This window comes from Antechinus flavipes, chromosome 2, assembly GCF_016432865.1.
Source record: "Antechinus flavipes isolate AdamAnt ecotype Samford, QLD, Australia chromosome 2, AdamAnt_v2, whole genome shotgun sequence".
NCBI classification, from domain to species: domain Eukaryota; kingdom Metazoa; phylum Chordata; class Mammalia; order Dasyuromorphia; family Dasyuridae; genus Antechinus; species Antechinus flavipes.
The window spans coordinates 501,745,088-501,765,599 of NC_067399.1; the positions used below are offsets into that span (position 1 = coordinate 501,745,088).

At 40.6% G+C, this 20,512-nt stretch overlaps 1 protein-coding gene across 1 annotated transcript in view; it reads left to right on the forward strand.

Moving 5' to 3' along the window:
- The window catches only part of HMCN2 (hemicentin 2), a 185,863-nt gene extending 169,449 nt beyond the window's left edge, over nucleotides 1-16,414 (forward strand). Inside the window, 9 exon segments of the mRNA XM_051980197.1 lie at nucleotides 620-857; nucleotides 2,600-2,662; nucleotides 3,335-3,457; nucleotides 5,817-5,951; nucleotides 6,566-6,694; nucleotides 9,202-9,522; nucleotides 11,976-12,095; nucleotides 12,937-13,063; nucleotides 14,986-16,414. Of these exon segments, the coding sequence (XP_051836157.1) occupies nucleotides 620-857; nucleotides 2,600-2,662; nucleotides 3,335-3,457; nucleotides 5,817-5,951; nucleotides 6,566-6,694; nucleotides 9,202-9,522; nucleotides 11,976-12,095; nucleotides 12,937-13,063; nucleotides 14,986-15,349 (1,620 nt within the window). The 3' untranslated portion in view covers nucleotides 15,350-16,414.
- Nucleotides 16,415-20,512: the final 4,098 nt, after the last annotated feature.

Genomic DNA, 20,512 nt, shown 5'->3' on the forward strand with positions numbered 1-20,512 from the left:
TTTCCCAGGTGTTCCACTCATGTCTTTGCCTTGTCAGTATTTCCAAGATGGAGAGGAATCATCAGAAACCTCTGCTATATTTATAAAAAGGGCCTTTTAAAAGCCTGCAGATCTGAAGCATATTTTTTTCACTTTATTTTTCTTGTTTTGTTTTTGGCATTATGGCTAATATGGAAATGTGCTTTTCATGGCTTTATGTGTATAATGACTATGATTTTGCCTTCTCAGTGGGTGAGGGAGGGGGCAAGAAAGAATTTGCAACTGAAAATAATTTTTAAAAACTCCACAGAATGTTGTAAGGAAAACACTCTTTAAACCATAAAGTGTAATATCAATATCAACTTAGGTTGGCAAAGACCTCAGATATTTACCCTAATCTTTTTAGTTTAAAATGGAGAAATTATCACTGAGTGGTTCACTGATTTGCCCAAAATCCCCCACCCTCAGTGAGTTAGTAAAAGACATGAAACTAGAATCCAGGTCTATTGACTTCCTTTTCTTCTACCTTTCAGAGTAAGAGGCCTAGGGGTATGATCCCATTTAAGGTCCTGGAAGACTTGGGCCCATGCCAACTCTCCTTCTTTCTCTTCTCCTCTCTTCTCCCGCTTTCCTGATTTAGGATTTCCGTGAACGCTATGTGCAGATAGGTCCTGGGGAGCTCTATGTAGGCTCAACACAAACCTTCTTGAAGGATGGAGCCCCAACTGATTTCCACTGCAACCACACAATCAAGTATGACTCTGCCCTGGGTCCCCAACCCCAGCTGGTTCAACACCTTCGTGCCACAGAAGTCAGTTCAGCCTTTGACCCTGGGGCAGAGGCTCTCAGATTCCAGCTCACCACAGCTCTCCAAACAGGTGAGAATGTATAGGGTTACATCCCTTCCCCACCTTCTCCTCTAGTACTGTCTTCTCTTGGTTTGATTTTCCAAATATTTCCAAAATCACTTACTGGATAAAGTACCAGTTCATACATAGAGCACAGAACATATCCCTCCTCTCAAGGGACTCACAGTCTAGTTGGGGAAACAAAGTTCACTCTATGAAATGATTATATAGAATGAAAAAGATTGCATGTCATAAGGAATTAGACTATGCTGCATGAATTCAGCGAAAAGTGTGGACTAGTGTGACCAGTGACACGGAAATTGAGTTGAGCTTTAAAGGAGGGACAAGATTTGGATAAACAAAGGGAAAGGGAAGTAGAGAAAATACTAAGTAAATATACAGAGGCAGAAGAACATACAGGTGTGTTAGGGGATAGTGAAAAGACTAGTCAGAGTGAAGCAGAGGGTTTTTAGCAGTGAATGGTGGGGAGAAGTAGGTTGGGTATAGAAATGAGGAGATGGAATTTAAGTTGAATTTTTAAAGACAGATTGAAGTAGGAATAAGAGAGGCTTCATGGCTCAAGGGAAGAAGTACTGGTTCTTAAGGAAGAAAACCTGGGTTCAGATTTGATATGTCTCTTGTTACTTAACCTTTCTAGGCCTCAGTTTCCTCATTTGTAAAATGAAAACTTCTGAGTTCCCTTCCAGCTCTGGAGATATGATTTTTTAATCTGTGAATAACTGAGGTGCAGAATGAGACATAAGTTTTTGGACAACAGAATATGTTTGCCTAAGTATTTTCACAAGGATATTGTTTTTCCTTTTCTTTTTTTCAATTGGAAAGGGAAGTTGAGGCAGTAGCAATAAAATTGTTTAAAAAAAAAGAAAAGAGGGTCACTGAGGTATTTTTAACTTGCAAAGAATAGAAGAGATAAGCAGGGCAGTTTTGAAGTTACGAGCTAACTTTGAAAGCAAGCTAAACAAAATAGAGATTTACAGTTTCATATAAATTCTTTTTTCCATTCTATTTTATACATAGAAATATGCCTTTTATTTGGAGTTTACTATGTTCAAAACACAAAAAAGTAAAGTTTTCAAATAAGTGAAGTAAAGAGCAGAAGGCATTCCACAAGGGAAACATATAAAAAATGTATAGAGAGAAGAGATGAAGAGGCCTTGGGTGTTGAGGTGATAGTGAACCTAGTTAGGGATGAACCAGAAGTTATTAGCAAGGGAGCAGTAGAACAGGAAGTGAAGTTTAGGTTGGACCCAGACTGTAATGCCAGCTGAGTAATATAAAATTTTTGAGTAAAATGTTTTTCGAATAATAAAGTGATGATCAAAGCATATTAGGGGAAGATAACTCTGACAGTGTGGAAGGGGTGGGTTAGAGGAAGAGAAGAAGACTGGAAAAAGGAAAGAGAGGCCATTCTAACCCTCCTTATAGAGGGGTCTTAGATGGAAGGGGGAACCAAGGAGGGATGGTGGGATTTGACTGAAAGGTCCTATACTGAAGAAAGGTCCTATACAGCTGGCATTACAGTCTGGGTCCAACCTAAACTTCACTTCCTGTTCTACTGCTCCCTTGCTAATAACTTCTGGTTCATCCCTAACTAGGTTCACTATCACCTCAACACCCAAGGCCTCTTCATCTCTTCTCTCTATACATTTTTTATATGTTTCCCTTGTGGAATGCCTTCTGCTCTTTACTTCACTTATTATTTGAAAACTTTACTTTTTTGTGTCCTATACTGATCTCCTTTTGCCTTGCAGAAGATAATGAAGCTGGCTGCCCTGAGGGCTTTGTGCTGGATTCCCTACAGGGTTTTTGTACTGGTAAGTACCTTTTAATTCTCCCCATTCATCCTTCTCCATTACTTTAAGCAGGGACTTCTCCCTAAATAGAGTTGGTCAGGAACTTCAGTTCTCCACTGACCTGGAGGTAGTACCTGGGACATGCATATGCATCTATATTTGAGCCAGATGTATCCAGATGAGGTTCGAGCTAAAAGGAAAAACATGTTTGATAGAGGAGGGAGCCTGTATTTCAGGTACCTTACTGTCTCCTGATCCATCATGGTCTAACAGAAAGAGCATTGGATTTGGAATATGAATTGTAATCTTGTTAGCTATGTAATCTTGGCATGGTACAATGAAAAGAGCTGGTTCTTGAGTCAGAGGCCCTGGGTTTAAAATACCTCTTTGATAAGTATTATCTTTGTGTCTTAGAACAAGTCCCTTGACTGCTCCAGGCCTCAATTTTCTTATTTGTAAAAAGTGAGGAAGACTCCTGAACTAGATGGCCTATGAGATCCTTTCCAGCTTGATCTATTAACCTTAAGCCACAGTTTCCTCTTTAGACCTTGGTTTTCCATCTGTACAGTGAAAAGGCTGGGCTTTTCCAGACTCTTCCAAGTCTAAAACTTTGTGATTCTATGCTGCCTCATCAGTATCCTAGAACCCTCAGGTAGCCAGGGTCATCTCAGTATCAATATCTCTCCTTTCCAGATAAGGATGAATGTTCCAGCACCAAGAGTCCCTGTTCCCACACCTGCCATAATTTCCTGGGCCGTTTTTCTTGCTCCTGCCCTGATGGATATGCCTTGGCATGGGACAACAGGAACTGCAGAGGTGAGGTTCCTTACTGAGACAAGTGTGGTACATATCCAGGTGGTCCAGTTTATTGTTCCAACTTAGGATGATTATGTAGCCTGAGGACTTGTGCAAGGGGAATTTGCCCAGGAGTATGATCTCTGATGCTGGGTCCTGTGTTAGCAGATAGAGTTTCTTTGGATCAGTTGCTCTCATCCATAGGACTTTCCTATTTTCTCTCTCACTTTATTCCTTTTGGTAGCTGTAATTATCCAGATATGTCCTACGTCATTATTGTCTTTCCTGATGGAATAACATCCCCATTGCCTTTGGAAGGGAGATTCCAAAGGAGACCAGGAAATAATAATAAGAGAACATCTTCTCTGATGACAAGAATAAGATAAGAGGATCTGAGGAAGAAGCAGACAGGGCATTGATTAGGGGGTTGAGAGTGACAGGTGTGGCAGGGAAAGTTAGGCTTCATCATTCTGCTAAGACTAAAGAAGGATTATGATTAAAACCTACAAAATCATAAAAATCTAAAAAAGGAGGTATATCAGGGCTTTAATTCCTTCTTTAGGGTATGTTGCCCCCTATCCAGAATAAAAAGTCTTTCTTTTGGTATCCAATCCACAGTAATCTCTAAATTTATAGAATTCTATATCAAAGATTTCTGGATGACTGAGAATAAAACTTAACCTTGAGAGTATTAGGGCTTATCTTAATTGTGAGAAGTTTTATTATTATCCAGAGACAACTGATAAAGACAAGTGCCCAACTACAGTAGCATTGACTGGTAGTGGATAAAAACCTTAAGGAGCCCCCATGGCACTATCCATGGTCCTGACATGTGCAACTCAAATTCCTTCTCATACCTGTCAATCAACAGTTGACCAGCTTAAAAAACATTTATTAAGCCCCCACTCTTTTGCTGGGTACTAGGGATACAAAAATAATGAATGAAATTCTTAGTAGAAAGAAGCTTGCCCTCTGTATAAGTATATATAAAGTGTGTGTGTGTGTGTATATATATAATATATATATATATATATATATATATATATATAAGAATTTATACTTATTTATAAAATATATACATGCTTATGCAAGTATAAATAAAACATACACACATGTATACATACACACACACATACACACATACTTTAGAGAGAATAAATGAGGCAGTTAGATGGTTCAGTGGATAATGTACTGGACTCAGGCCAAATCTGGTCTCAGAAACTTAATAACTGTATGACTATTGGCAAGTCACTTAATTTCTGTTTCCTTAATCTACTGGAGGAGGAAATAGCAAACCACTGCAGTATCTTTGCCAAGAAGACCCCATGGAAAGCATTGACAAACTATGGTCCATGGAGTCATAAAAAGTCAGGCATGACTGCATGAGTGAACAAGAAGTTTGGGAGGGACAACACTAGTAGCTGAGGGATCAGGAAAGACTCTCTCTGCTTCTGTTTCCTACTACCTGTCTTGAACTTTGGTGACTTGCTCTGATTGTCTTTGCTGTCTGTTTCTCATCTACCATTCATAAGCCTTATACTTATCCATCATGTATGACTGTCAATCTATCCTGTCATAGAGTTCTAGATTCCGCAAGCTAGATCCGCAGCAAAGTGAAAATAAAGGTGTCCACTTGATCCCGGGTAGTAATATTTAGGAAGCTCTCCTTGGAGCTTGAAGATGGTAGTTTTAGTATGAATCAAAGGATGACTTAACATAGTGGAAAATAAATTTGGGGAGTTTAACTATCTCAAGAGGTAGTACAGACAGAAGATAGAGACAGGTTCAAGAACCTGCATTTTCTAGATGATAGATCCATAAGGGAAGTTTACTAAGAGAAGAGGGAGACACAGAGACTATCCCTAACCTATGAGCTGTGACATCAGTAAAGATTGACCATGACTCTCTCCCCAACTCACTCGATGTCAAATGACTTATACTCTTAGGCTGGAAAGACCCCACCCAGGTAGCATTTCTTTTGTTTATGTTAAGATAGGGGCCTGGGAAGAAGTGGATTGTTGGGATCCCTGCCCTATGAAACTGCCCAGGACAGCTTTAGTAACTAGAGTGCCTTGAGTTGAATGGCTAACTCATTTCAGTTCATTTTTGGATATACAAAGGAATCAAATAGCTTTCCTAAAATTTCTCAGTGAAGCAGTAATGGGACTTTAGTGACTGGAGTGTATTGATGCCCCCCATCAGGGGAGATCATTTGGACAAGGAAGGGAGTTACTGATGCAATAAATTGCACTTCTAATTAGTTTACAGGTAGTGTTATTATATAGAATTACATAGAATCTATATATTATATAGAAAGCAACATAACTTATTTTCACTTCTAACCTCTTTTCTTTTGTCTCCACTTTGTGTAAACCTGCAGATGTAGATGAATGTGCATGGGAAACCTCTGTCTGTCATGATGGGCAGCGCTGTGTGAATCTCCTTGGTTCCTATCAGTGCCTCCCCCACTGCAAAGCTGGCTTCCAGGCAACAGCTGATGGAACAAGCTGTGAAGGTGATGGCCTCTTAATGGGAAATTGGGATGAAATGGCCTCACTCCCCTTTTATAACCCAGCAATTTTAAATCAAGACACCAGTTTTTAGAGAATCTCAAAACAGAATTTTTACCATGGTCACCCACAGAAACACATTTTTGCCAGTCTTCTCAGTTTGTTCAAAGGAAAGAGCAATATACTTAATCAAGAGGCCTGGATTCTAGTCCCCCATTCACCACTAACTTGCTTTATGACCATAAACAAGTCATTTCCCATTTCATTTCTGTATCTCATTTTCCCCATTTCTAAAATTGAGGAAATTGAGCTAGGTGGACCCTAAAATCCCCTCATATTCAACCATTCTTTAGTGTTTTCTTCCAGCTCTGACATTTATCATGTTAAGAGCTCTTCCAATTTTGGAGGATCTGTGATTTGTAATCCTATGTCTAGAGGTGACCCAGAGTTCTAGACTCCTGGACATTGCAGCCACCTGATATCAAAGCAAGAAGGAAGACAGAATTCTGGAGTCAACTAGAGAATGGACTGATAAAGGGAGGGAAAGAATGTCAGTGAATGAGGGAAGGTAGGGGAGGGAAAGGACCTGAGCTCTGATACCCTTTCCTTCTTTTCTCAGATGTTAATGAATGTCTAGAGCATATGGATGAATGTCGCTACAACCAGATCTGTGAAAACACTCTAGGGGGGCATCGCTGTACCTGCCCTCCAGGATACAGAAGCCAGGGTTTTGGTCGTCCCTGCTTGGGTAATGGAGAATCTTATGACTAGGTCTTTTATATTCTGATGTTGTCAGTGCCCAACATGGTACATCAACTAGTGCTCAATGACTACTTCTTTGTGACATGAATAGTACTATTCCATGGCAGAAACAGAGCTGAGGCAGGGAAATAAGTAGGAACTCAGGATAACCCCTTCAATTGATTTCCCCCATCACCTTAGTGGAAATGTTGGAAATTAGCTTAAATCACTGCAAAACAAGGAAACTGCCAGTAAGACATGGGGTATTCTTAGATAGTATTTGTACCCCAGAGGAGAAAGAAAAAAGCTAACAAGCTGACTTCAAGGCTTCTATTCTCACCTGTGTTCCACAGTTCTTGATGCTTCCTAAAGCAGAGTTGAATCTAATGAAAGATTAGTCCTCAGCAGATCTTTAGCAATACATCTCTCCTGAAAGTTTAGAGGATTTACCCTGCAGTGGGAACTATTCATAAGTGGAGCTCAGAAATTGCTACGCTAAGAAAAAAACCCACCGGCCATCTACCCCAGTATTTTGCTGCCAATAGTGACTCCCAAAAATGAATTCAGGAAAAGCAAAGTTGTCAACCTCAAAGATTAGATCACAGGTTTCTTGTAGGAATTGTTCATAGTTCTGCCATTTGTAAATGCAAACCCTTTGGACAGCTGTTTTTATTTCCTACCTGTGTCATCACCTGAGGCAACATATTGATTGTGCAGTCCTGCTAATTACTAACAGTAGAAAGTTGACTTTGCTGTATGTCTTCAAACTTGCCTCACCCAAGCATCAAAAAAGGCCTCCCTTCTTAGTAATTTGGAATTTGGGGAACAAGTCCATGTTTACCTCATTCATGCTCTTTTTGATAATCATGTCCTTGCTTATCCATCACCTTCCCAGACTGGTGGGGCTCAATGTTTTGTATTTCTTCTCATTTGTTCTCCTTTGTAATCCTCCAATCATTCAAGCTGCCATGCTGTGGACTTCCTTGCTTCATGATAATTTGTATACAGTCTAGACTGGAGCCTCTAGGTGCTTTGTTCGAGCTGTTTAGAGAATAACACTACCTGTGAACTAAGGTCAGACAGCTTAAAGAAATGTTAGTGTCACTACTGTCAGCCAGAGCCAGACATGGTGCTGGGAGCTCAACTTTACTGACAATCTCCCAAAAGGTCTGTCTGTGTAGGAGGGGGATGAGAGGTGACAGGAGAGACAGTACGTGCGCAGACAGATTCAAACCAGCTAATACACAATATCTTCCTTCTGCCTGCTCCTGGATGGTTTAGGTTCAAGGCCAGACCTGTCATGGATTTGTTGCCATGAGATCCTCTCTCATCATGGCCAGGATGAGTGACTGACCACATAAGACATCTGGGCGGGAAGCTGGATAAAAAATTCCAGTCTCATTTCTGCCTCACTGAAAAGTTTTAGGAAAGCTATTTGATTTTTTTGTGCATCTAAAAATGCATTGAACTGAGTTGGTCATTCAGCTGAGTTGGTCATTCAATTCAGAGCAATATGGGGTGTCATAAAGGACTCAATTTACTTTATAGTCTTTGCTTTCTCATTTTTCTAGTGAAGGGATCATATTAGATCTCTAAAGTTCCTTTAACTTCAAAATCCAATGAAAAAGCACTTCATAGGTGCCTGTCCTGTGTTAAATAGTGTGGGGGGAATATCAAGGCAACTTATAGCTGAAACACGGAGGAGTAAAGAGAGTGTTGGACTTGAAATTAGGAATGTTTCGATCTTCCCTCAGATATTTCCTAGCTAAGTGACTCTGAGCAGGTCACTTACCTTATCTCAGGTTTAATTTCTTCACCTGCAAAATGAAGGGGTTGAACTTATTGGCCTCTAAGATATTTAATTCTAATTCAATGAGCCCATGATGATCTTATAAATCATACAAGAGCACATGTGCTATGAGGAGTACAGATTTATCAGAAATGCAAGAATCCTGAGGAGGCAGAGATCATTGTGTCCCAGAGCCACAATGTGAGAAGGCTGTAAGGAGCTGGAGCTGGATTTGTTGATGGGGAAACTTAGCTAGACATTAGTGATGGAAGGCATTCTTGGGAGGGAAAACAGCATGTGCAAAGAGTTGGAGGAGGAAAATTACAAGGTTTGGATTGGAGAAGTATCAAACAATCTAACCTGGCTGGATCACAGGGATTTGTATAGATATAGTTGGAAAACTCATTTGGGGAAATAGCATGGCTTATTGTTAAGAGCACCATATTTGTAATCAAAAGGCCTAAGTCTGAATCCCAGCTCCTTCAGTTCTGATCTGTATATCTGTGTAAATCTCTTGGACCTCAGTTTCCTCATCTGCAAAATGATGATATTGACTTAGACGGATCTCTAAGCTACCTTACAACTTTAGAAAACTGTGTGTCTATTGGACCAGATTGTGGAGAATTTTTAATGTTAAATAAAAGAGTTATTCTTGAAGAAAATTTGAATTGCTCAATGATGGCCAGTCTTCTCTCTCAATCTTTTTGTTTTTCTTTTCCCCACAGATATTAACGAATGCTTGCAGATGCCTAGGGTCTGTGCTTACCAATGCCAAAATCTCCAGGGCAGCTATCGCTGCCTGTGCCCACCAGGTCAGGCATTACTTCAGGATGGCAAAGGCTGTGCCAGACTGGAAAAGATGGAAGGCAATATTACCACTGTCAGTCACCAGGGATCCTTCCCAGCCTGGCTGTGGCCCCGAGCCCGAGCTCCTGGCGGCTCCTACCATGCCTGGATCTCTTTCCGACCCATTGGAAGGCCCCTGAGCTCCATTAGTAAGACCTGGTGTCCACCAGGCTTCACCAGGAGGAATGGAGCCTGTACTGGTAAGGCAGAGCCTGGGACTGATCTGGAGACCCACTAGCTCCCATGAAAAACTCAGAACCCAACTCAGTAATTTGGCAATTTAGGCCTTAAGTCCCTCAGAAACAATTTTATTGAATTTAACATTAATATGTGTCCAAGCAATTGCAGAAAGAGATGTCTATATTAGTATAATTTCTAACGTGATTCTGTTCCAAGCCAATTGAAGGTAACATTTATGGGAATCTTGAATAAGAAAAGAATCACAATATAATCAAATACAGTGTAGATTAAAATTCAGTAATGTCACTTGATTTACCATTCAGTTACTTCTGAATCATTCCCCTTAAGACTGAAAAGAGGTCCTTTTTGAGACAAATAGTTAATCTTGAATTATTTTAGGGCAACTAGGTGTCATAGTGGATAGAATACTGGGCCTGGAGTCAGAAAGGCTTATTTTCCTGAGTTCTAATCTGGCCTTAGACATTTATTAGTTGCATGACCCTGGGCTAGTCACTTAACTCTGTTTGCCTCAGTTTCCTCAACTGTAAAGTGATCTTCTAGGTCATAGTTAAGTTGGGCTATTTATCGCCCTGGCTCTATTTAAAGGGAAGGCCTTTCCTTTTCTTCTTCCTATTTTCCTAAAGAGAAAAGTCTGGAAATAGATTTATTTAGGCAAGAGAAATAGTATTTCTTAATATTTCTAGAAGGCTAAAAAGAAATGTTTTTAAAAATAAACATGTACCACATTAGGCAAGCATATCAATACAAAATATATTCAAAATAAATTCAGTCCTGGTTCTGCCATTGACTACCCATGTGACATTGGCAAATCATTTAATTTCTCCAGAATTCAATTAAATCAAGGGGCTGGACCATGAGACCTCTAAGGTCCCTTCCTTAAATCCATGATCCTGATTTTGGAAATGGGATAGGAATGGAGAACAAATCAGAAAAGTCCTCGTATAGGAAATATTTCTTAAACTTAAACTTTGAAGGTAGTTAAGAATTCCAAGAGAAAGTAAGAAAAGAAAGGACATTCCAGGCATGGAGGACAGCTTCTGCAAAAGAATCAGGGCAGGCAATGTTCTAGACAAGAAAGAGGAAGTAACCTTGATGGTCTAAAATGTAGGAATAAGGTGAAATTGGATCAGAGAGCTAGATGGGAATTATGTTGTGATGAGCTGGAAACCTACAATATTTTGGTAATGAAAAGCTTCGGAATTCCTTGAGCTAAGAGGGAAGGGGATTGGAAATGTCTTGCTCAGATCGGTGCTTTAGAAACATACCAGATAATAGCTAATTTAGTATTGGCTTGTGTGATTTATCCAAGAAGTGCCATAGAATTTCCAAGATATGAGAATTCATTGGGGACTGGGATGTCTTTTTGGAGGAGCAAGCACTTGTTGACAGCATGGCATAGTGGATTTGAACTTTGAAGTTCATGGTTGAATATTACTTGTAAGATGTTGGGCTTCTATTCCCTTATCTATGATGTAAAAGTGATGCAGGGGATAGAGCACCAGGCTCAGAAAAACTTATCTTTGTGAGTTCAAATTTGACCTCAGATGTTTAACTAACTATGTGACCTGAGCTAGTTACTTAAGCCTGTTGCCTCAGTTTCCTCATCTGTAAAATGAGCTGCAGAAGAAACTAATAAATCCTTCCAATATCTTTGCCTGATGAGATCACCAAGAGTCAACAACAGCAATAACAATATGAAGGGACTAAACAGGATAATTAACAGTTTCAGTACTAATGGTTGTTTTTATTCTCTCCTCCCCACTTCCAAAGTAATTTTCATATCTCCTAATCTTTGACCAAGGTTTCCAAACATTTTGTATCTCTTGCCTTTGAGAAAATTTTCCTGTGCATTCAATTGAAAAGAAAATCATTTCTGGAGTTGAACATGCAGATGCACCTAAGCAATAAAGAGATTAATTTATTCCAATAGAATAATATCCCCATTTATCAAACATTCTTCATGCTCCTTGACAAACTTCTTGCACTCCTGATCAATGATCATCTCAGCTTGAACTTGAGGAATGAGTAGGTTTTGGATAGAGAGGAACAAAGTAGAGGGTGAACCATGGTTATAGAAATAGAATGGAGCCCAGGCTACTCCCTCTCCCCTGCTCCCAGATTATTTGAGATTTGTCTCCAAATCATCTGTCTCTGAAGGCTTGCTACCCTTCAGGCTGGAGGTAACAGGAGATAACCTGAGAAGAGATCACTCACCTCCCAACCCCCTCCCTGAGCTGCTAGATTGGATGGAGAATTGCTTCTTGCTTAAGCCCCAAGTGGCTTGGGAAGGCCGGGGGTGGAGCAGGGTGGAGAGATAGATATGGTGGTCACCGACTCCTAGTCCGAGGCACTTCATTTCCCAGTTCCCTAAAGCTGGGGCATGCTGTCACTTGCAGCATCTCTGACTCAGCTCTCTTTCTTTTTCTCCCACCCATCCTGGGGCCTTCCCCAGACCTTGATGAGTGCCAGGTGAGGACCCTGTGCCAGCATGCCTGCCGCAACACAGAGGGCAGCTACCAGTGTCTTTGCCCAGCTGGATACCGCCTCCTCTCCAGTGGGAAGAACTGCCAGGGTAAGAGCCCTATCCTGGACCAGTCTTAGAGATCTGAAGAGTCAGGACCCCAAAGGATACCTGGGTTCTAGTCCCACAGAGTCTCTTCATCAGTAAAATACTTACTTTATGATGGCTAAATAAGATGATATTGTGAAAGATCTTTGAAAAGTATATCTTTTGTTCTAATATAAGGTCATGTTTTTTAAGTAGTTATAAATGTTGTGGATCCTTTTGAACTGAAATCCAGTTTCCCATCATGGCTGAGATTCTTTTTGTACCTTTCTGCATCATCACTGGCTTATGCTGGCCCTACTGGCTGGGGACCTTGGACAAACAGGGTAGGGAGGGATGCAGTAGACTTTAGCCTGCAACTGGTGGAATCAATAGATGCAGGCCTAAAGCAAGGGACTAGCATCTACTCCTACCTGCCTAAGTACTTTACCTTCCCCTTCCTCCATCACAAAACCAAGAACGATTGGCCCAGCTTCCTCCCATCTCCTAAAAATGAATCAAGAACATAGACTAGTAGGTTCTGGAGACTTGGGCACTATCACAGGAGGAGAACTGAACTGAACTGACTTGGCTGTTTTAGGAACCTGGATTTCCAGGGCATGGTTGAGGTCAAGATGCCAGAGTAGAGGGCAGACCCAGAATCTAAGAACTCAGATCTTCTACTTCATGGAGTATTCTCAGAATTTTCTCATTTTTTTCTTCCTCTCTTTATCTCTTTGATTTGCCCAACTACTGGTGCTTTCTCTTTCCTCCTCTCTTCTCTCTTCCTTCTCCCTTCCTTTTTTCCCTTTCATCCCCCCTCATCCCTACTGGTCTTCATCTCTTTGGATGCTTCTCTTTCCTCCAGACATCAATGAATGTATAGAAGAAGGCATTAAATGTGGTCCCAGCCAGATGTGCTTCAACACCCGTGGAAGTTATCAGTGTGTGGACACACCATGCCCTGCCATGTACCGGAGGGGCTCCAGTCCTGGGTAAGAAATAGGCAGAAATTGTTGGTGGAATTGTGAAATGATCCAAACATTCTGGAGAATAATCTGGAACTATCCCCAAAGGTCTACAAAACTGCATACCCTTTGGTCCAGCATTGTTACTACTGGGTCTGTATCCCAAGGAAATCATAAAGGAGGAAAAAGGACCCCCATGTACAAAAGTGTTTGTAGCAGCTCTTTTTGTGGTAGCAAAGAATTGAAAATAAGTGGATGCCCATCAATTAAGGAATGGCTGAACAAGTTGTTCTATGTGAAGATAATTGAATATTATTGTTCTATAAAAAATGATTAACAAGCTGATTATGGAAAGGTCTGGAAAGAGTTATATGAACTGATGCTGAGTGAAACAAAGAGAACTAGGAATTATATTGTACACAATAACAGCAAGAATGTTCGATGATCAATTATGAAAGGCTTGATTCTTCTCAGTAGTTCAGTGATACAAAGGAATCCCAGTATACTTTGGACAGAAAATGTCATCTGCAACCAAAGAAAGGAGGCAATGTAAATCAACACATGCTATGTTCACCTCTTTTTTCTGTTTTTTTTTTAATCGCTCCCATAGTTTTTCTTGTTTCCTTTGATTTTTCTCTCCCAACATAATTCATAAAATAATGTATTTTAAAAATAAATAAACTAAATAATAAAAAAATGAAGCAGGCAGAAAGCCTATCCACTCCCTATCAGCCCTTTTCAGGTTAGGGATGACATTGCCTGGTAGTCATGGTCCAGAATCACATTATCCCAGAAGTAGAAGGAACTTCCAAAGTCATTCACTCTATCCTCTCTACTTAAAACATCCTTGATGAGTGACCATCCAACTTGCTCCACAACGAACACCTCCAGGAAAGGGAGCCCATTGTCTTCTAGACACAACTCATTTCTCTTTTGGTTCACTAATTCTTCAACAGCATAGCACAGTGGATAAGAGTGCTAGGCTTGGAATCATAAAGACTTGAGTTTGAATTCCACCTCAGATACTCCCTATCTGTATGGCTTTGAGTAAGTAATTAATTTCTCTGGGCCTCAGTTTCCTTTTCTGTAAAATGAGATTTCTAAGGTACCTTCTAGTTCTAAATCTATGCCCTATATACCAAGGCTTCTTGAACTTTTTCCACTTGTGATTCCTTTTCATCCAAGATATTTTATGTGACCTGGGGTATATAGACATGTAAAATAGGTATACAAATCAAACATTTACTGATAATAAATCATAATTTTTACAACTCCCACATTCAGTTACAAGACTATACATGGGATCACAAACCATGATTTAAAAAGCTGGGTTATATAAATGATTTTGTGATTATAGGCAAGTCATTTAAACTTGGCGTGCTATATAAAGCTAGAGTTGTAGTCTCAGAATTACAGAGTGGTGACTAATCTGCATTGCTTGGGAGGAAGGAAGAAGTTTCCCCTCCCTGTGAAATCACAGGTCAGATCTAGAGAAAAATATTTTTAGTAAGATTTTCCATATTTTAAGCCCAAATCATCTTCTCAGGGCGCGCGCACACACACACACACTCTTAAATACAAAAAACCAACAGAGCATTTCTCCCATTGATTTTGGTTCTGCCCTCTAGGACTAAGCAGACTAAGTCTAATTTCCCTTCCATAAGTCAGCCATTGCAAGTCCTGAAAGTCATTTAATTCTCTTATCTCTTCCCAGAGGCTTCTCTTCTCCAATGTAAACATCCTCATTTCTTTAATGTAGCCTTGTAAAGAATGATCTTTAACCCTCTCACCATCTAGCTGCCCTCTGACCTTCATTTTTATCCCAACAGTTTGGAGACTAGCATTGGCCCCAGCTCAGGATCCTCCTCTCCCTCCCCAGGACTAACATACTTTTTAATTGCAACTAGCTGCCATGATTGCTCATCTGTGTGTTTGTGTCTGTCCTGCAGGATGTGCTTCCGTCGCTGTGCCCTCGATTGCAGCTCAGGAGGGCCCTTCACCTTGCAGTATAAGCTCCTCACTCTTCCCTTTGGCATCCGAGCCGATCATGATGTTGTCCGCCTAATGGCCTTCTCTGATGGGGGTGTCCTGCCCAACCGGACAGTTCTAACAGTGCTAGAGCCTGACCCCAGCAGTCCCTTTGCCTTGCGAGAACCTCAAGGTGGACAAGGCACCATCTACACCCGTCGCCCACTCACTGATGCTGGTGTCTACCGCCTGAAGGTGCAGGCGGTTACCTATGGCGAACATCGAGTACTCCGGTACCAGAACATATTTGTAATTCTCATCTCAGTATCACCTTATCCCTACTGAGGGCTTTGTAGAGAAGGAATCCTGGGGTCCCAACTAGCCCAGCCTCTCTTGGCTCTTCTATTCCATCATTCAATCAATAAATCAATAAACATTTATTAAGCACCCACTGTGTACCAGGCACTGTGCTAAGTGTGCTGAATGTGATTATTCCATGGTCAGCTGTACCCCAAATCCTGGGCTTTGCAGAGTATGGCTTCTCTCATTCTGCCTGCAGAATACCCACGAATGCCATTGGTAATAAGGCAGCAGAACCTCCTGCCTTTGTCCTTTCCATGAAACTACTTCTACCTGGATTCCCTCCACCCCAGTCAGAGATGATGTGACTGAACCTATGCTGTAAGTCCCAATCACCTCAGGGGGCTTAAGAACCCCACAGAACCGGTTGGGGAGATTCTGAGCCCTCATTTTTCATAGTGAAGAGAATTGACTTTCTAAGCTGTGATTGAGGATGTCTTTGTAGAATTGTCCTTGGTAAAGAGTAGGAAAGGCAGACCTTGAGTCTCCCTGTGCTCCACCCCTGCTAACCCTGGGGTCCTTGATTCCAGCAAAGGCTCTTGTCCCTCACCAATATCAGCTGCTCTTGCGACAGGGGCAGGACTGGCCCCGTGCGTCAACCCCACATGTGAGGCCCTTCAGCAAACAAAAGCAGCATCTGTGTCCTTGATCCTCTGAGATATGGACAGAGGATGTGAGCAAAGGGGAAAGGCACCAAACACAAAGATGCCAAAGTCTTTCGAGCTGGAAACAAAAAAATTCTGGCTTAACTCAGCAAATAAACCAGGACTCACAGATTGGCTCCTTAGGTCTCAGCAGCATTCATGTCCATTCACAGAGAAGTTAAAAATTTTGTATATAAGTCCAGGGTCTTCTTGGTCACTGGAGAGACCCAGGCTTAGTGTCAAGTATCCATGGGACAAGGACGACCAAGGGGAGAGGGACAAACCTGGCCTACACCCAGAGAGGTTTGTTTACTTAATAACCAGATGTTTTTATCTAACCACATCTGGCAGCTTTGTATACCATCTTAGATGAACAAAATTAAATAAAAGATATGTTAATGACAAACCTAGTTTCTTTCCTTACTTATTCCTGCTGTTTACTAAGCTGATAAAAAGATTTGTGGAAAGGAAATGAACACAGATTTATTATAATTGCTTCTTTCTGTTTTTCTCCTTTTGATCTGCATCCCCACTTCCTTTCAAATTAATTTTTCATGATTATTATTAGTTTTTCAGGTTTCCAGGCTCCCTGATGGGAGGCTAGATTCTGAGCGAGGAAATAGGATGATTGTTAGGTCTGATGAAAGTAAACATAGCTAAAAGGATGAAGGACACTTATAGGGCAATTTCTCTCCCTTTGATCCTTCCCCCCTTGATCTTCTCTTTAGGCTTTGGCCTGGCATGAGGAGAAATCTGCTTGGTCTCATCATCCTGGCATTCCTCTGCCCCTGCCAGCATCCTTGTCTTTAGCCAGCCACAGAGGGAAAAAAACACAGAGGAAGGGAAATGTGTCTTTTTGCTAGATTTGGGAGAAGGTAAAAGGAAGGAGGATTGCTCAGCCTTTAGCTTTTAGTCTGAATGTCTCTCCCCATGCTCCCAATCTTTTTCTGAAAACAATTTGATTGAATCAATCTACTCCAAAGTATGACTGCCTAATAGGCCCTTCAGGAAAGGAAAGTGTGTGGAATCTTATCTGTGCAAACTTGTAACTCCAACTTCAAGTCATTTGATAGGATTTCAGGGTATGAGAATCAAGTCAAATTTGTACATAAGTCAATTGAAAAAAATTGAGATGGAATGGAGGAAAAGAGAAAAAACCTTTACTGCCCCCTCTCCCAGTCCAACTCTTACTTTGTATATTATTGGCAGCTATTATAACACAATGGATAAAGGACTGGATCTAGAGCTTATGAAGATCTAAGTTCAATCCTGCCAAAGATATTTTCTAGTTACATGACCCTGGACTACTCACTTAATTTCTCTCTGCTTCAGTATCATCTATAAAATGGGGATAATAAGAGTACCTGCCTCCCAGAGTTGTATTGGATAATATTTGTGAAGCACTTTGTAAACCTTAGAATGTAATGTAAATGTAGTAACTATGATTGTGAGTATTATTACTACCTTCTGAACCTACCATTTTGCTTATGTAATATGAGTCTTGGTGGAGAGACAAAATTTTATGGAGCTCAGTGGAACTCTGTGCATATAAATGATCCAGGGTTGGAGCCCTGAATCATCCCACTTACTATCACAACTAAATCTTTCTGGTACCAAAAAAATTCTCAGCCTACAGAGAGAGATTGGGTGAGACCCTAGGTTTGCCAACATCAGATCACAACCTGCATGCTTTGGTCAAAACACACAAACCCCTATTACCTGTCTGGAAAAGGCAGGAGGTGAGACAATGAGATGTCTTGTTGCCAGTTTGTTCTTTGGGCAGAGGAAGAGCAGATGCTCAGAAAGGATTCTGGAACCATATGTTTGTTCAGAACCAGGAGGGATTTTTCTAAGGTCACATTGTGTACTTACCATCATACCCCTCTGCCTTCACATATCAGACCTGAAACTTGCAGGAGGGAAGGAATTTGGGAGGGAAGGAAGGTAAGAAGGAAGTAGACTGGAAGGGTGTGCATTACAGGATTATATGATCATAGATTTAGAGTTGGAAGAGACATTGGATTCTATCTACTCCAATCTTGTCATTTTAAAGATGAGAAAACTGAGGCCCAAAGAAGTAATCACTTGCCCAATGTCACCCAGGGAATGAGTGTCAGTGTTAGGATTGAAATCCAGCTCCTCAGACTCCAGAGCCTGTACTCTTTCCACTGGAGTCAGTAAACATTTACAAAGCACCTATTATGTGCCAGATACTGTGCTAAGAGCCTGTAGTCAGACAAAAGAGAAGGGGACAGAGAGTTTGAGATGACATGTAAAGTGAGAGAAAGAGAAAACAAAATCCAGGAAGGGTTTTGGAGCACATGACATTTGGTGATGGCTTGATCTTCTGTCTCCTGGAACAATATTTCAGAGTAGGAGAGGTAGCCTGGCTAAGAGACTTAAGGATGTGGAGTCAAGAGAATCAAGGCACAAATTCTGTCACTAAAACAGCTTTTTGCTTTTGGCAAAATCTTTAACTGGATCTTCGTCACTCATCTATAAAATTGGTGAGTTAGATTCTGAGTTATCTTTCAACTTAAAGTAAGGGATCCCTAGGAAGGGACCTGAGATCTCCTCTGGTTCCACTGATAACTGATGGAGAACCCCCTCTACAAAGTCCCAATAAATGGTGGGATAATAGTTCTAATTATTAAGGACATTTTGCCCTCATAGAATCTCAAACCTACAGGAGTCTCACTTGTTCCTGACTCTGCCCTATTAGGACACAGTCATTGGCTCAAGACTTTGTCCTGCCCATCTTTCTCTCTTTCAGCCTTGGAACACTGACCTCAGTGTTTTGCAGACAGGATTGGGAATGAAAACACCTCTGTGGTCACTCATTAAGCAATTTGTATTTAGCTATTTCCATGAAATGCAACAATGGGACTTCATGTTCTGGGTGGAGATATGTATTTCCAAGTCCAGTGCTGGGGCAAAAATGGAAATCTGGGCACTGCAGAAAGCTGTCTTACTTTGGCTGCTTATGAAATGTCTGGATTTGGGTGAGGGGAGGATTATAGGGCGGGATCCCTGATGCCATCATAAGCACAGAAACAAAGGACAAAACAAGAGCTCACCTGGAATCAACTGCTCTACAACATATCTTGCTATTTGTAAAATGGAAATAAAATGCCTACCTTACAATATTATCATGAGGCTCAAAGAAGATCATGAATGTGGAATACTGGCTCTCCTATCAGTCTTCCAAAGCAAGTCCCTTCCCCTCTGTCAAGATAATAGTACAATTTGTGAAAACATCCTGGTTTAGTGGAAATAGTGGTAGCCTAGGAAGTAGGAAGCCTGAGTTCTAGTCTTAATATGAGTATCTCTGATATTGTACAATTTATTTTTTCCATCTTTATCTTTTTAATTTTCAATAATGTTTTCTTTTCCAAACCCATGAAAGAGTTTTCAACATTCATTTTTTTAAAACTCTGTGTTCCAAATTTTTCTCCCTTACTCCTTAACCTCTCCCCTCAAGACAGCAAGCAATCTGATTTAAGTTAAATATGTGCAATTTAAACATATTTCATATTTGTCATGTGTAAGAAAAATTAGACCAAAATGGAAAAAAACCATGAAAAAGAAAACAAACAAGCAAAAAAGATGAAAATACCATGCTTTGGTTCACATTTAGTCTCTATAGTTCTCTCTCTCTGGATGTAATTGACATGTTCCATCCCAAGTCTATTGGAATTGTTTGGAATCACTGCACTGATGAAAAGAGCCAAATCCATCATAGTTGATCATCACATAATTTTATTATTACTATATACAATGTTTTCTTGGTTCTGCTCACTTCACTCAGCAGTTCATGTAAGTCTTTCCAGGCTTCAGCCTGCTCATCATTTCTTATAGAACAATAACATTCCATTACATTCATATACCATAACTTATTCTGATATTCCCCAACTAATGGGTATCCATTCAATTTCTAGTTCCTTGCAACTAAAAAAAGAGCTGCTACAAATATTTTTGCACATATGGCTCCTTTTCCCTCTTTTATGATCTCTTTGGATATAGACCCAGTAGTGAGACTGCTGGATCAAAGGGTATGCACAGTTTTATAGCCCTTTGAGCATAGTTCCAAATTGCTCTCCAGAATGGTTGAATCATTCCACAATCCACTAACAATACACAGTGTCCTAATATTCAAATTTAGACAAATCATAAAAGGAAAGGATTGAATTAAAAGTCAAAAAGGGCTTTTCCTGCTCTTGAAGCCTGAGTTCAAATTATAGCTCATATACTTAATAGCTGTATTTTAATCACAGCAATTCACTAAGATTTGGAAAATCTCTGGGTCTTAATTTTCCTCATCTGTAAAATTAGGAAGCTAAATTGAATGGTCACCAAATTCCCTGCCACCTCTAAATTTGTGATCCTATGACATTTTTATCTCCTTGCAAGGCCCTCCATGGATAAGCAACATGAGCCCCCCAGAACTGGAGTGCTTAGCTCCTTGTTGATTCTCCTCTGGAAAACCCTGGACTTAGCTTTGAAT